This window comes from Thunnus albacares, chromosome 2, assembly GCF_914725855.1.
Source record: "Thunnus albacares chromosome 2, fThuAlb1.1, whole genome shotgun sequence".
Classification (NCBI taxonomy): domain Eukaryota; kingdom Metazoa; phylum Chordata; class Actinopteri; order Scombriformes; family Scombridae; genus Thunnus; species Thunnus albacares.
The window spans coordinates 8,024,353-8,039,173 of NC_058107.1; the positions used below are offsets into that span (position 1 = coordinate 8,024,353).

The 14,821-nt window shown below is 42.3% G+C and overlaps 2 protein-coding genes across 3 annotated transcripts in view; one reads left to right on the top strand and one right to left on the bottom strand.

The window, feature by feature from the left end:
- Positions 1-29: 29 nt before the first annotated feature.
- On the top strand, positions 30-7,237 carry anapc7 (anaphase promoting complex subunit 7). Its single transcript, XM_044364463.1, has 11 exons — positions 30-255; positions 1,020-1,206; positions 1,621-1,740; positions 1,893-2,004; positions 2,228-2,381; positions 2,521-2,663; positions 2,957-3,074; positions 4,786-4,982; positions 5,079-5,303; positions 5,439-5,589; positions 5,757-7,237. Exons 1-11 carry the CDS (start codon positions 155-157, stop codon positions 5,944-5,946), a joined length of 1,698 nt encoding a protein of 565 aa, XP_044220398.1. The 5' UTR covers positions 30-154; the 3' UTR covers positions 5,947-7,237.
- Positions 7,048-14,821, bottom strand: part of LOC122990863 (sarcoplasmic/endoplasmic reticulum calcium ATPase 2-like) — a 22,635-nt gene continuing 14,861 nt past the window's right edge. The window contains exons 9-21 of one of the 2 annotated variants that reach the window (XM_044364441.1): positions 14,251-14,339; positions 13,989-14,091; positions 13,458-13,589; positions 13,241-13,360; positions 12,876-13,094; positions 12,374-12,709; positions 11,882-12,102; positions 11,375-11,577; positions 11,193-11,278; positions 10,971-11,104; positions 10,750-10,867; positions 9,737-9,857; positions 7,048-7,756 (exon numbers count right to left, since the gene is read on the bottom strand). In XM_044364441.1, the coding sequence (XP_044220376.1) occupies positions 7,743-7,756; positions 9,737-9,857; positions 10,750-10,867; positions 10,971-11,104; positions 11,193-11,278; positions 11,375-11,577; positions 11,882-12,102; positions 12,374-12,709; positions 12,876-13,094; positions 13,241-13,360; positions 13,458-13,589; positions 13,989-14,091; positions 14,251-14,339 (1,896 nt within the window). In that variant the 3' untranslated portion in view covers positions 7,048-7,742. Of the gene's footprint in view, positions 7,757-7,947; positions 9,858-10,749; positions 10,868-10,970; positions 11,105-11,192; positions 11,279-11,374; positions 11,578-11,881; positions 12,103-12,373; positions 12,710-12,875; positions 13,095-13,240; positions 13,361-13,457; positions 13,590-13,988; positions 14,092-14,250; positions 14,340-14,821 lie in introns of those variants that run through there. The other variant, XM_044364433.1, reaches the window with a different exon arrangement.

Consider the following 14,821-nt stretch of genomic DNA (forward strand, 5'->3'; position numbering starts at 1 on the left):
TGAAGAGCACTTAAAGGTAGCACTATGCGGAAGGGAGGTTGTACGGCGCCATATTTAATACATCAGAAGCTAACTCGCTAGCGTTAGCTGTTTGTAAGCTGAAACTTTTAACTTCAGACGCTAACTCAAAGCAAGCCTTCACACTAAAACGAAAATGAATGTAATAGATCATGTACGGGACATGGCTGCCGCCGGCCTTCACTCCAACGTCCGGATATTGAGCAGTTTACTGCTAACGATGAGCAATAACAACCCGTAAGTAATGTCAGCACGGGCTCCGTCTATTTCCTGGAGGGCCCTCTTGTACAACACAGTGATTATGTAAATTAGTATAACCATTACACAGATCGGGCTTCTAAATTAATTTAAATAGCCACCCGAAAAACACACATCCCAAATAAGTATGTTGATAAGAGTATAAGTTATATTATAAGGCGGAACATGAATGTACGTTTTTGCTCTCCAAGAGATAGTCGTGTGTAGATTCCCCTATAGTTCATGGTGCTCGCTATTAGCATCAGATGTTATGAATTTAAAGTAAATAATTTATTGTTTAGGATGACTTCATATTATGTGCACTACCTGCTTCTTTTCGTTGCGAAATCTTGACAATATAGTGTGATTAATTTAAAATAAAAAGGCCATGTAACAACTGTGTTGTCAAAGAATCGAACAGTGTTTTTGTTCTTCTAGACTAATATTATTTAAGTTATATTATTTATTACAAGCAGGAGGCAGCTGAAGCAGGATGCCTCTTGTAGTTATAGCCATCTCTGTCTGATCACTCTTAATGTTTTTTTGTTGTAATTCTCAATCCTATTTGTAGAATATAATTTTAAACTACTATTTATTCTGCTGGTCTTCTCTGTATTGTCTGTATGCTCCAAGGAAAATATCATCTTGCTCGTTGCAATTCTACAAACACATTGCATTATACTGTGTGCATTAGAGACACATTTTACTATGTTGTTTCTAGTCAGATTCGAATGATTTTATTATTTGCATTTCTTCGACTCAAGAGAGCTGTTCTCACCAGCCCAGAAGTACCAGCTGTTGGTTTACCACGCTGATGCCATCTTCCACGATAAGGAATATCGTAATGCTGCATGCAAGTACAGTATGGCACTGCAACAGAAGAAGGTGCTCAGCAAGACATCCAAAGTCCGTACTTCTACTGGTGGAGCTGCAGCTAACATACAGGCACAAGTATGTTAGATAAGACTATTCATGTTTCAATTGCAGATTGAAACTGTAATGCTACTCAGTGTGTGTCCTAACAGAACACAACTACGGCAGAAATATTTGTTTCACATTGCTGTTTTTATGATGGTATCATGCAATATTTTGCACCATGAGGAACACCAGAAACTCCCAATGTGGAGCGCAGTACTTTAAGACTTTGTTCAAAATGTAGGTAGAAAGTGACAAGAAGCTACTTAAGGATGTTAAAGGATAAAACCTGTTGTTTAGAAGATACCATCTGCCACAACCAGGAGGCCTGGAAGTCTTTTCTGATGAAGGTTAATCTCTCCTCCTGGAATCAAATCCATATTGACAGTTGAATTGTTGTAGGAAAAAAATACCATTTAACTGGTGATATCCTTTCATGATGTCTTTCAGAGTTTGCCCTCTGAGATTGAGGTAAAGTACAAGATTGCTGAATGCTACACCATTTTGAAACTGGATAAAGACGCCATCGCAGTGCTTGATGGGATTCCCTCAAGACAGAGGACTCCAAAGGTAGGCTGCTACAGTCATGGTTGTTGTATTGAACTCTTATCTTCATGCATTATGTAATTTATATTATACAGACCTTTTATCTGTCAACTCAGTGGTGCTAAGTGGTGACTCAATTTTTAAGAAATGGATGTTATTGTTCTTTCTCACCTCAGATCAACATGATGCTAGCTAACCTGTACAGGAAAGCTGGTCAGGAGCGCTCCGCTGTGACGAGCTACAAAGAAGTCCTCAGACAGTGTCCCCTCGCCCTGGATGCAATCATTGGTATGCATGACCACAGTGATGCCTCCATCCAACAAACATTTAACTTGTGGAGACACTTGTACCTGCTTAAGTCTATATGCTGCCCTGTATGTGTGCACATGCTCTCCAGAGTTCTGCTTGGACTTAAACGGACCACTCGCTCCAATATACCTTTTTAGGATTGTATGACCGACATGTTTGTTAAAAGCTCTCTATAGATAATTTTTGTTTTTTCTCCACCCAGGCCTTCTCTCTTTATCAGTCAAAGGGGCTGAAGTGGCGTCCATGACCATGGATGTTATTCAGAGTATCCCCAACCTGGACTGGCTCTCTGTTTGGATTAAAGCATATGCCTTCATACATGCAGGGGACAATCAAAGAGCCATCAACACGATTTGGTGAGGAGAGTTTGCTCATGTAAATATCATATCCTGGTTAACATACTCATTCTTTTTAAGTGACTCGATATTACCATGCCTTTTAATGTAATCATTTGATTAATTGATGTGTGTCATCATCTTTCTCACTCTGTCGTAGCTCTCTAGAGAAGAAGTCTCTTTTGCGGGACAACGTGGACCTCCTGGTGAGCCTGGCAGATGTCTATTTCAGGGCAGGTGACACCAAGAACGCCATCCTCAAATTTGAACAAGCCCAGATGCTGGACCCGTATCTCATCAAAGGTGTGTAAAATTGATTTATTTTTGTTCTATTCTGTTTTTTTGCAATCATTGATTGACCTAACAACTGTCACAAATTGTAAGTTGGAATACATTAATGGGAGCTGTGTAGGAAATGTTAGTACGCCCTCTGTAGTCAAGAACAACTTGTGGCTTGTTTTCAAAGATGACACCAAAACAGTTATGGAGTGAAGTGAATGTCTGAAAGGGGCTTAGGAAGCGTATACTGTGTAATAAAATGAGATCTGGAATTTATGTTTGACACAATTCAAGTTTTATGTTTTTGGTGCTGGCAGGAATGGATGTGTATGGCTACCTGATGGCTCGTGAGGGACACCTGGAAGATGTTGAGGTCCTGGGAGGACGACTGTTTAATATCTCAGACCAGCACGCTGAGCCCTGGGTGATTTCTGGGTGAGTCTCTGAGTGTGTAGCCTTGCAGAGGCTTAAAAGGCCCTCACTTGAGATTAGTGTCATTTAGGGCTGGGTAGATTTGGATTTCCCGAATCAATTAGATTATGATTCACAAGGTCCCAATTTAATTTGATTTCAATACGGTTGGGGATATTTCATTTACAATACCAATTTTTCTTGGATATGAAAGAGATTCTCAGAGAGAGCATTATTAAAATATGCATGTTAATGCATGCAATCATAGATTGTACTACGTATGATCAAGAAAGACCATATGTGAAGGAAGAACTTAGGAAGATCTTCCTATCTGCACAGCCAAACATAGCAGCTCCTCCGCGGACTGTTTCACCCGGATGGTCCTGCTCTTTCTCGGCAGGCTTCACTTCACTCAGCTGTCTGTCAGACCTGCTGCTTCTTCCCACTTTAACCTGAATAACAAACTGAGGCTCGGTGCTCTGGTTGGATCCACACGTAGAGCCTGGGCCAACTGGGAGGCTAGTTGAGCGTTAGCCACAGCATGGCTAGAGGAAAGCACAGCCAGCTAGCCTCCCACCTCGCCCTGGCTCTCTGTTTCTCAGGTTATTCAGGGAAGAAGCAGCAGGTCTGTCAGGCAGCGGAGTGAAGTGGAGCCTGTGGAGGAAGCACTGGGACCATGAGGGTGAAACAGTCTGTGGAGGGAAGCACAGCCAGGTGGTGGAGGAGAAGGCGACAAATCGGCCTGTGATATAGACAGAAGTGTTCATTTTGGGCCGATGTTGATATTTCATTTTAAAGCCATATTCGGCTGATACCAATGACGTGCCGATATTATGGTACATTCCTAGTTTATATTAAGAATGGACCCCAAAGCAGATACATCATGTACTTTTTTAACATGAACAGATTACAACAGTCAACACAGTATAGTGTAACTCTACAGACTCAGTGAGTATAGAGTGACCAGATAAGTGCTTTCTTTTTATTCAGTGTATAAACAACAATAGATTTTAAATGGAATCACCAGGCAGCCAGTGTAAGTAAGGTGGCTACAAACATACCCACTGTAATGTAAACATCACTAATTTCTCAGTAAAACATTCACTTTGCTGTGATTGTCTCACAAAGCTTTTGTGCAACAGGCTCGGCGGTGCCTTCAGTGGAGCAGCTCCCGCCATGTTAAACAAGATTTTGCACAATGAAATCCAGTGTGAGATCTCGTGCATGGTGAGATCTGGCAAGGTCTCGTTGAACATGGTGGGAACTGCTCCACTGAAGGCACCGCCAAGCCTAAAGGCAGATGTCTGGATTCATTTTGGATTTAAAATCCACATGAAAAAGGCCTATATTAAAAGACCAATCTTGAATTTTATGAATCGATATTGCAAAAATTAAATGCTCAATTTGAATCGGAAAATCAGTATTTATTTATTTGTTTCAAGGAGGATGTACAAGAGATTGTTGACAGTTCTGTTTTTGTCCTCAAATGAACCTTTGCTGCTCCTGATTTGCACCACTGGGCTCTCAGTGGTCGTCACTTCTGATTTTCAAAATGTAAAAACATGGCAGCTGCTCTGTAGACATCAATTCTGTGTCAAACTGTCAACCAAAATCAGTTTCTGAATTTCATGAACTGTCGTGTCCACATTGGAATGTATCACAACATTTGTAAATATAACAATTCATTCTCCTGTTTAGTTGTTTTCATCTTTTTGCATGTGTCTCTGTTGTTCAGTTGTCACAGCTTTTACAGCAAACGTTACTCCAGAGCTCTCTACCTGGGAGCAAAGGCCATCCAGCTCAACAGTAACAGTGTGCAGGCCCTCCTCCTGAAGGGGGCAGCACTGAGAAACATGGGCCGCGTTCAGGAAGCCATCATCCATTTTAGAGAGGCCATGCGCCTGGCACCCTGCAGACTTGACTGCTATGAAGGCATGTTTGGTTTTTAAATATGTTATCTTTTCAGATGTGGATTTCTGTCCTGCTGGCACTGGTCTCTACATCATAATAACAGCTGTTCCCTCACAGGTCTGATTGACTGTTACCTGGCATCCAATGGGATTAGAGAGGCTATGGGGATGGCCAATAACATCTATAAGACTCTGGGGGCCAATGCGCAGACTTTGACCATCCTTGCCACAGTGTGCCTGGAAGACCCCGTGACTCAGGAGAAAGCCAAAACCCTACTGGACAAAGCCCTGGCTCAGAGACCCGACTACACCAAGGCTGTGGTCAAAAAGGCTGAACTGCTGAGTACGTACAGCTGTGACATTGTTGCCAGCGTCAGCCATTGGCGTGTAGATATTTGAGTATCAGGTTTTGTGTGCTGTAGGAGAGGTTCTTTGTTTGGCTGCTACAGTTGTCACAAGGGTTGTGTTTTTTGTGAAGGTCGGGAACAGAAATATGAAGAAGGGATCGCTCTGCTCCGGAATGCCCTGGCCAATCAGAGTGATTGTGTCCTGCACAGGATGCTGGGAGATTTCCTGGTGGCTGTCAACGATTACCAAGAAGCCATGGATCAGTATAGCATAGCACTAAGGTAACCAGAGATTGTTTTTTTTTCTTATATCTGTAGATGTTTATAAAACCATATTTTCCTCCACTTTTTGATGTGGATAGCAGTCACATTACAAGATAATGATGTTTCAGATTCCTCTCCTCTTCTGTCGATGGGTTCAGTCTATTTTTCTTTCTTTCTTTTCTAAGTCTGGATCCCAATGATCAGAAGTCTCTAGAAGGCATGCAGAAGATGGAGAAGGAGGAGAGTCCTACAGATGCCACAGTGGAGCTGGATGGTGACGACATGGAGGGCAGCGGAGAGGATGGAGACCTTGAGGGCAGTGACAGTGAGGCAGCTCAGTGGGCTGATCAGGAACAGTGGTTTGGTATGCAGTGACCCGGGGCCACCACCTCCTAACAACCTGCAGCCTGCGGGAGGCCTTCAGCCATCAGGGTTGTCAAACAAGACAAGGTGGCCTCTGGAGTTCATACCGCTCCGTACACGTGACCACAGAGGTTAACATGGAGACATTGCCTGCTTCAGAGACCCCCGGATGAACTGATGCCCAGGTTTGCAATGCAGCTACAGGAGGACTTCAGTGCTTGTTTTTTTTTTTTTTTGAAATGCAGCTTGATGCACAACTCCAGCCATTTTGGACCTAATTGTTGTTTTTCCATCATCTCAACAGTGTTATCATCAAAACCACTGGAGAGCTTTTGACGCTGGTTTGCTTGTCTACACAGCTTTCCACCAAAGTCTTAAAGTCTTACACTCAAACCCCCCAAAAAACAGACCAACAACTTGGTCTCTTGTTCTGTAGTGAGACATCTTTTAAAAATTAAAGTTACACCACTGATATGAAAGAAATGCATTACTGTTCCCGGTAGTATAAAATACAACTTGAACACTTAAAAAAAGACAGCTTTTTCTGCAGTGTAATGGTCAGAATCAACTAGTATGATAGCAAAATCAGGTTCAGGCCCAAAATGGCTGCCGTTATACTTAACATGTGTCACAGCAGGGCAAAGATTTTTAATTAGTGTTGTGTTTGAGGCTGACTGACTCACTTGTTTGCAACAGAGGAAACAAGGTTTATGTCAAAGTATCACAATCAAATTTCTCTGACAGACACTTGAGATCTGTAGAAAAAAAAAAGTGACAATGTATAATATTTCTGCTGCTCGCATAAGTTTTCTTTTGAATTCTGTCTCATCTGAATTTGTCATGTATTGTATAATTGTCATTATTTTGGTGCGTGTTGTCTGTTGAGTCTGCCTTTCTTTGTATCAAAAAATAACCCCATCACTGACTCATTCTTAGGTTTGGAAGTGTTACTTTACCATTTCAAAACAAATGTTTATAGTATTTTGTACATATTTTTAAAAATGTATAATAAAATCATTAAACACTCAGTTGACATATGTGCTGTAATCCAGTTTCTCTAAAAAACAAAGTTCAGTGATAGACGACACATTACAAAGAACATTCAGTAAACTCTTCATGTATGACAGTTTTATTTACCTGAAACCAAAGTTCATGTGATACAGTGTACAATCATCTCTGAAAATACAGTACAGCAATTACGCAAAAAATGCCAGTGAAGGGACTGCCTGCCGCTCATCACTGCACCACTGCACGTCCGCCTTCCCAGATATGGCAAAATCTGCTCCGAACATGTTGCACATCTCAGTGCAAAGCAAAAACAAAAGTCTGTTTGGTTTTTAAATATCCCATAAAAGTATTTCCTTAGGAAAGATGAACTGTGTTTTTGAGCTTATTTAACATTTGTACTATCTGACAAGTGTCTATTCTATTTACCAATACTATACATCAGCTATTACACAAGTCTGGTAAAACAGATGGCTGATTCAGCAGACATGCACCATGGAATATTGTACAATTTACTGTACACAGTACTAAGATCTTAGTCTAAAAAGATGGCATGAGAATTGTGTCATAATCTAAGGCTCTTCATGCAGGAGGATGGAAGGACCGATGAGGTGGGATTGGCTAGTTTTCACCAGACATTTATTTGTGGCCATTCTATAAAAAACCATGTATGAACTTTATGAGCCCTGTCTTCAGATTACTTAACTGACATGCAGCTCTTGTAAGATGTGCTGCCCACAACACACATGCACAACACAAAACAAAACCAAAGTTTCTGCAAGGAATTTAGAGTAGAGGTGGGCTTACTTGGCCTTTGCTGCAAAGAAAGAAAGAAAGAGAGAAGGAAGAATCAAATTAATGGACACAAGAATCACAGGCCAAAGTCAAAAGCATCTGAGCAGCAAATCAGTTCAATTTATCAATACTTGTTTTCATAAACAGAGCAAATATATAAAGGCCATGCCATGGGCAAGCAGAAAATTATGACAATTTAAAAACAAAAATGTATAAATAAGAAAAAAAAACCCACTAACACCATGTCCTGTGTTAAATGTCAATGTCTCTGCCAGTTGCTAAAACATGCTGCCAGTCTACAATCACAAATAACCAGCGCTAGTGACACTGTGACAGTTTCAAATCCACAAGGCTCCTATTTCTACTCCGCGTGTACCTGGCACTTGGTGACATTGAAGGCATTTTGAAACAAACACTCAAACACTTTGATTTTTTTTCTCCTCTTACTCTTGTACCACTAAAAGTATATTTTTTAAAAAAATCCTGTTGAAAGCATGAGCTGTTCTTGCAGTCATTTCATACAAGCAATGACAGACTGCAAAGCTGCGTGTGCGACCACATGAAAGATGAGAACTCTGGTTGGCATGCAGGTCAAAGTGTACTCACTCTGCAGGTAAATAGGTGGAAAGCATTGGAAGAAACAACAGTTAGCTTTAAAAATAAAAAAAAGAGTCAAAGCACTCACAGGCCTGGTATTATTGGAGCAGGCATGCAGAAGGGCTAAGTACACGCTTAAGTAAACTAGTGTAAAGTTATGGAGCATTTTGACAACAACAACAAAAAAATCTATACAGAGATTCTAGTTTGTGTGCTATGTACAGATATTCACACTCTTCCAATGACATCTCAGCCTCTCACCAGTCAAAACATCACATCGCTCTACTTAAACTGTCCATGTTGTGCTCAGTTGATAAGACTATCAGCTTCTCGGTGCCGTTTTACATATTCAAGTACAGTATGTGCACATTTATACATTATAAAGATGACTGTAATTAAGATGTAAAATTAAGACTGAAAATTGAGACTGAATCTGAAAAACTGAAAAAAAAAAATCAAAACAAATGTTGTTTTCTTCAAGTAAACAAAATTAACAACAGGCTTTATCAAAAATTTAATCCGATCAAACTGGTAACATATTTGTCCTCTCTTCTGTCTTCACGACAAAAAAACCAACTTTAAAATAAAAAGATTAAAATGTGTGTGAGGGCTTTGTCTCTACCGCAAAAGAAACTGGTGCTTACCTCAACACTTCAAATGACAATCTATGAAATGGTTGTTATGACAAATATGTGTAGTAATGGTCATATTAACAGCATTGAGGTAGCTGTGCTCTGCCTAGTGCAGAAAATAATGAATGAACAAGATGCATGGAGCTAAAAAATGACAATAGAGATTCATACCAGGGCAAATATGTTCATGTCTCTGCCCCCCCAAATTAATATTGTACTATACGGTCCTCACGATTAAGTCCTCTTCAGACCCAGCATTCTTGTCCCCATAGCCCCTCCCCAAATTACAAAATATTAATTATTATAAAATAGTGTAAATTCTCTGTACAGCTCAACACACAGCTCTGACACGGTGGGCGTCTCTAACTGTTCAAAAAAGGGGATAAAAAGAGAGAAAAGCTTGATGGTGAAATACAACACATGATGTGGACATAATGTCAGTCAAAGTCATTAAATTGTGACGAACCCCCCCCCCCCCCCCCCCCTCATCTGACAGTAGACAGACTGCCGGAGCAGATGCAGGTGTTGACTCTAAGTTGTTCCGAGTTAATGTAACTGTGTTAGATGTGTGTGTTAATGTCCACTTCACACTGGTGCACAGGGAGGGTAGTGTACTGGAGTCAGTCAGGGCCAGAACATGGCAGACACGTTAGTGTCGGTGCTGTAGATCCACAGCACCAGGGGCAGGGAGATGGCCACAAAGGGCCAGGAGATGCCCTCGGCGCATGCAGACAGAGAGCAGCCTTTGCTGGCTGGCTTCTCTTGCTCTTTACCAAAGTCCGAATAATTCCTGGCCATAAACTTTAGCAGCTCATCCAGCAGGATGACGGGCAGGGAGATCTTCAGCACCATCATCCACTGGGTCGTGTCCAGAGGGGTGATCTGGAAGATGACCTGGGGAAGAGCATGACAAGTTATTAAACATTACATCTACTTTTTATTACAGGGCCATGAGTGTATATGCTGTCAGCATAGGTGGATCCTGTGGGAGATAAACCTCCACCCCATGTCATGTGCTATCCATTGAGCTACAGTACACAGGACCAGCGTCTGGTAGCCTAGTAGTTAAAGGAATAGTTTGACATTTTGATTAATACACTTATTCACTTTCTTGTCGAGGGTTAGATGACAAGATTGATACCACTCTCTTGCCTGTATGCTAAATGTGAAGCTACAGGGGCCAGTTAGCTTAGCTTAGCTTAGCATAAAGACTGGAAGCAGGGGGAAACAGCTGGCCTGGCTCTGTCCAAAGGTAAAACAATCTGTCTACCAGCACCTCTACAGTTCCAGAAATAGTTTGGCCTGTAAAAACACAACTTGATGCTTTTTGTTTTTTCACAACCAATTTTTTATTTTATTTTATTTCATACAACATAATGAGTGAAGGAGGGGAAATGAAAACCATAATTAACAAAATAATTACCAGTAAGTGGTATTACTTGTCATTTTTACGCTTCAGTTTTTCTACGGACTAAACCAACAGAATATCACATGTTAATTAGTGAGATTGACAGATGCTAGTAGGAGAGTTTTCCACCTATAGACAGAGCCAGGCTACCTGTTTCTACCTTTTTCCGTTTTTTATGTAGTCTTCAAGTAGCCCCTTTAATTTCCATTATATATATTTGTAATAAAGCCATACAACCACTAGGGGGCAAATAGAGCCACATAACTTCTGAAACTCAACCTGTGCTCTACAGGAAGGTCCAGGCAACTCTGAATTTTGTTTTTGAATGACGTAGTGCCCTCCAGCGATCTGTGAATGAACGGATGGTGTAAAACTCACAGGCAGAGGTTCCACATAGAGGATGAGGAAGTGGAGGGACATGGAGAGGCAGATGGCCCCCAGCAGCCAGATGTTCTCCCAGGGAGGCATCCGCAGGAGGGACTGGTTCTCTGACAGACTTTAGACAGAGGAGGGAACACAGATGAAAGGTCATTTACACAGTTTGCCCTTCATCCCTATTATATAAGATCCTGCTCCGCTCTCTCGGAAAGGCTACTTACCTGTTGAGAGCGTTGCACATCTCAATGGTGACAAGTACAGACAGGGCCATAGTCATGGGGTAGGGCGACTCAAACACGTGGCAGTCCAATCCGTCGAACTCTGGGTTTTCTGGGGCGCACTGGAGGAAGTGGCTCTGTGGGGAGAGAGAGGCAGGGGAGTGAGGGGAGAGGGCAGAGAGTGGAGGAGAGCTGATGGATGGTCACTCAGACAGGCAGACTTACCAGCTGGTACAGGGTGAGCTGGGGTCCATCTTCAGAGATGGTAAACCACCAGGCAGCAGCTCCCACTGTGGCAGCTCCCACATAGCCTGCGAGCAAACACAACAAAATAACATTGTGATCAAAATATATGAAGTCAGATTAAAGACTCTTCTGTTACTAGTATTACTACTATTACTACTAACATCCAATGGCCAAGTATCTGAAGAAGAGCCAGCTAGAGATGAGGGGCTCCTTAGCATTGCGGGGAGGCTTCTCCATGATGTCGAGATCTGGGGGGTTGAAGCCGAGGGCGGTCGCAGGGAGGCCGTCAGTCACCAGGTTGACCCAGAGCAACTGAACTGGGATAAGTGCCTCGGGGAAGCCCAGAGCCGCAGTGAGGAAGATGCTATCAGGAGAAATAACTCCAGTTATTAACTATACTTACACGCTGCAGAAAGTTTGAACATCAGCACTGCATGTTGGATAAGAAACTAAATAGTCAGTGACCAAATAAATACAAATTCCAGCTGCAGTTTCACTTTTAACCATTAAGTAGTCCGATATTGATATCTGAACGTCTTGTACCTTTGCCATTTTCCATATGCTCTACTTCTAATTGTCTTTCTGAAATTATGTTTTAACTAAAACTCTAAAAAGCCTGATGACATCTGGGTAATGAAGTGTTCCCATCTAATCCTGTAGAGACTCACCAGACGACCTCCCCTACATTGGAGGAGATGAGGTATCTGATGAACTGCTTCATGTTGTTATAAATAGCTCTGCCTTCTTCGACAGCGGCCACAATGGAAGAGAAGTTGTCATCGGCGAGGACCATCTCGGAGGCTGACTTGGCCACGGCAGTGCCAGAGCCCATGGCGATGCCAATCTCTGCCTTCTTCAAGGCGGGGGCATCGTTCACTCCATCACCCGTCTGTGGACAAACATTGCGTCAAAGAAGAGTGGTTCGAACACACGCAAATCAACACAATGAACATTATCCTCACCAGGCTGACAAGAACAATTTCACTCTTTTCAGTTCCTACCAGAAATTAATTTACCAATTTTGCAAGCAAACTAAACATACAAAATGCTCTTAAACCAAAACTATTAATAATGAAATGTTCTATAATTAAACATGAATGATCAGCGTAACAAACCATGTAGAATATTAGATATCAGGTATTGTTTTTTAGACTTTTTACCATAGCAGTGATCTCGTCAAATCCTTGCAGGAACTCGACAATCTTGGACTTGTGTGAAGGCTCGACACGGGCGAAGCAGCGTGCATGGGTTACGGCCTCACGCTGGGTGTAGGGTGAGAGTTCGTCAAACTCTCGTCCAGTGAAGGCCATGTGCTCGATGTCATCCTCCTCGGTCAGGATGCCGATACGGCGGCAGATAGCCACAGCCGTGCCCTTGTTGTCCCCAGTGATCATGATGACGCGGATGCCAGCTTGGCGGCACAATGTGATGGAGGCGGCCACCTCCTGTCTGGGAGGGTCCAGCATGCCGACACAGCCGACGAAGGTCAGGTCAGACTGGACGTAGAAAAACAAAGATGTGACTGATTGTTTGATGTGTATTTGTAGAATGAGTCTAGTTGATCCTACTTGGAAAATATAATTACTCATCTGAGTTCATCTTTCGTCTCTAAATTTGTTAAAACATCCAAACAACTGTACCAGAAATGAAATGCAAGTTCACCTCATATTCAGAGAATTTAGCAGTGTCGGACAGTATCATGTCCTCCATCTTGGGAGGGCTGTCTCGTGTAGCCAGAGCCAGGCACCTCAGGGTGTCACTACCTGTTCCGTAATCACGGATCACAGACATGATCTTCTCTTTGATGCTTTTGCTGAGGGGAACTTTGTTGTTGCCCACTCTGACATGAGTGCATCTGTCAATAACTCCCTCTGGGGCCCCCTGTGGGGTAGAGCAAAGATGTCAAATATTTACAGCATAGCAGAAGACTCACATAGCATCAAAAGCAAAGTTATGGGCAAGTCAGAAGACAAGACAAGTCCTTAGTACAGAGCTATTTCATGTTGTTTCTGTGCTGTTCAGTATACCTTGACAAACATTTTGCCAATGGAAGAACGGGACTTGTTGGGGGTGCAGTAGACAGACATGGACTTCCTGTCTCTGGAGAACTCCAGAGTGAACTCCTTCTTCATCAGCTGCTTGATCACCTGATCCAACAAGAAGACAGACAGTGTGAGAAAACCTGCTGAGAGGGAGCTGTAGAAATGTGCAGTGTGAGCAGAGGAGGGAGTCGGTGTCACTCACTGAGTTGCAAGCGTTCGCTCTGTCAATCTTGGACAGGTTGTGGACGTCGGTGTCAAATACGTTCATCTTCTCTACCAGACAGGTCAGTGCAGTCTCTGTGGCCTCGCCGACCTTCTCGTACACACCCTTCACCTGAGACAAAAACCTTCAAATTAATATTTTTCCCCTTCAGAAAATCTGACATGGACATTTTAGGTTTGCCCATCGAGCTTATTTCACTTTGACTCTTAGATATAGAGTGGAACAAATCAAAAGAGATCAATTTCCAGAGATCCTTGCCATACTGATTTTATTAACCTCCAACATTTATTATTTGTGTGATTAATCTATTCCAAATTATTTTATTTTATTATTTTTATTTTATTTTCTAACATTTTCTATTTTTCCTTCTCATGTACAACCATTTACACCATGTATGGAACTTTGCATTATTGCAGTGTAAAGTCCTTATGAAATGCAATAAAATACTGGCCAATATTACACTCTATGTGAGTCTGGCATGTTAAGTGAGTTTCCGGGAAGGGTTCAGACCTCATTGAAGTCCAGTGAGGAATCGTTACACAGGGCGCAGATAGTGGCCAGTTCAACCAGGCCATCATACTGGGAGGATTGCACTTGTTTACCATCATGGTACCTGAGGAAAAATACAAACTGTCAACCTTCAACCAATACCTAAAACCTTATTAACTCCCTTTAAAATTCAATTCCCCTAAATTAAAGTCAATCAGTGACACATCATAGCTTTCACCCGTTATGTTTGCCTGTTATGGGGTCAACTTGGAATAGTACTCACACTTCTCCCTCAGGTGCGTAGGTAGAACCTGTGATGGTGAACTCTGTCAGAGAGCAGCTGTCACCTTCGGCTTTATTCATAATGAACATCTGGAGATCGAAAAGAACGGATGACATGAAAACAAATAGCAAAACAGCATTTGATCATGTCAGTGTTTAAATCAGCTGCCAATGTCTTCACTGACACAGCAGGTGGCGGCAGACACCACAGAAATCCCAAGTGGACCTGAGGAGTGAGAGCTCTGAGGAGTGAGAGACTGTAGATTAGTGTGCAGTGTTACTCTGTGTGTGTGTGTACGTGTGTGTGTGAGAGTCTCTATGAGGGCCAGGCTGGGTGGCTCACTGCCTAATGTGAGAAAAGACTGATTTGTTTCTCCCTATACGCAAACACAGGAGACTGCCAGGGAGCCTGAGTAAAGAGAGAAGCTCTGCCCAAAAGGAAAGAAGCTGCAGTGCCAGGCTGGCTTCCGCAGGAAGCTTTTATCCTCACACACTCACAAACACAGTATATACACACACAGCTAGTCAGCGATTGATTATATCAATACATGGGTGATGACAATCAGGATCAG

What these genes read in the sequence shown, in the direction of transcription:
- anapc7 (XM_044364463.1), top strand. Translation starts at nt 155, where the DNA reads ATGAATGTAATAGATCATGTACGGGACATGGCTGCCGCCGGCCTTCAC. An exon ending in ACGATGAGCAATAACAACCC is followed by an intron (nt 256 to 1,019) that starts GTAAGTAATGTC and finishes CTTCGACTCAAG; the next exon opens with AGAGCTGTTCTCACCAGCCC. An exon ending in CAAAAAGGCTGAACTGCTGA is followed by an intron (nt 5,304 to 5,438) that starts GTACGTACAGCT and finishes TTTTTTGTGAAG; the next exon opens with GTCGGGAACAGAAATATGAA.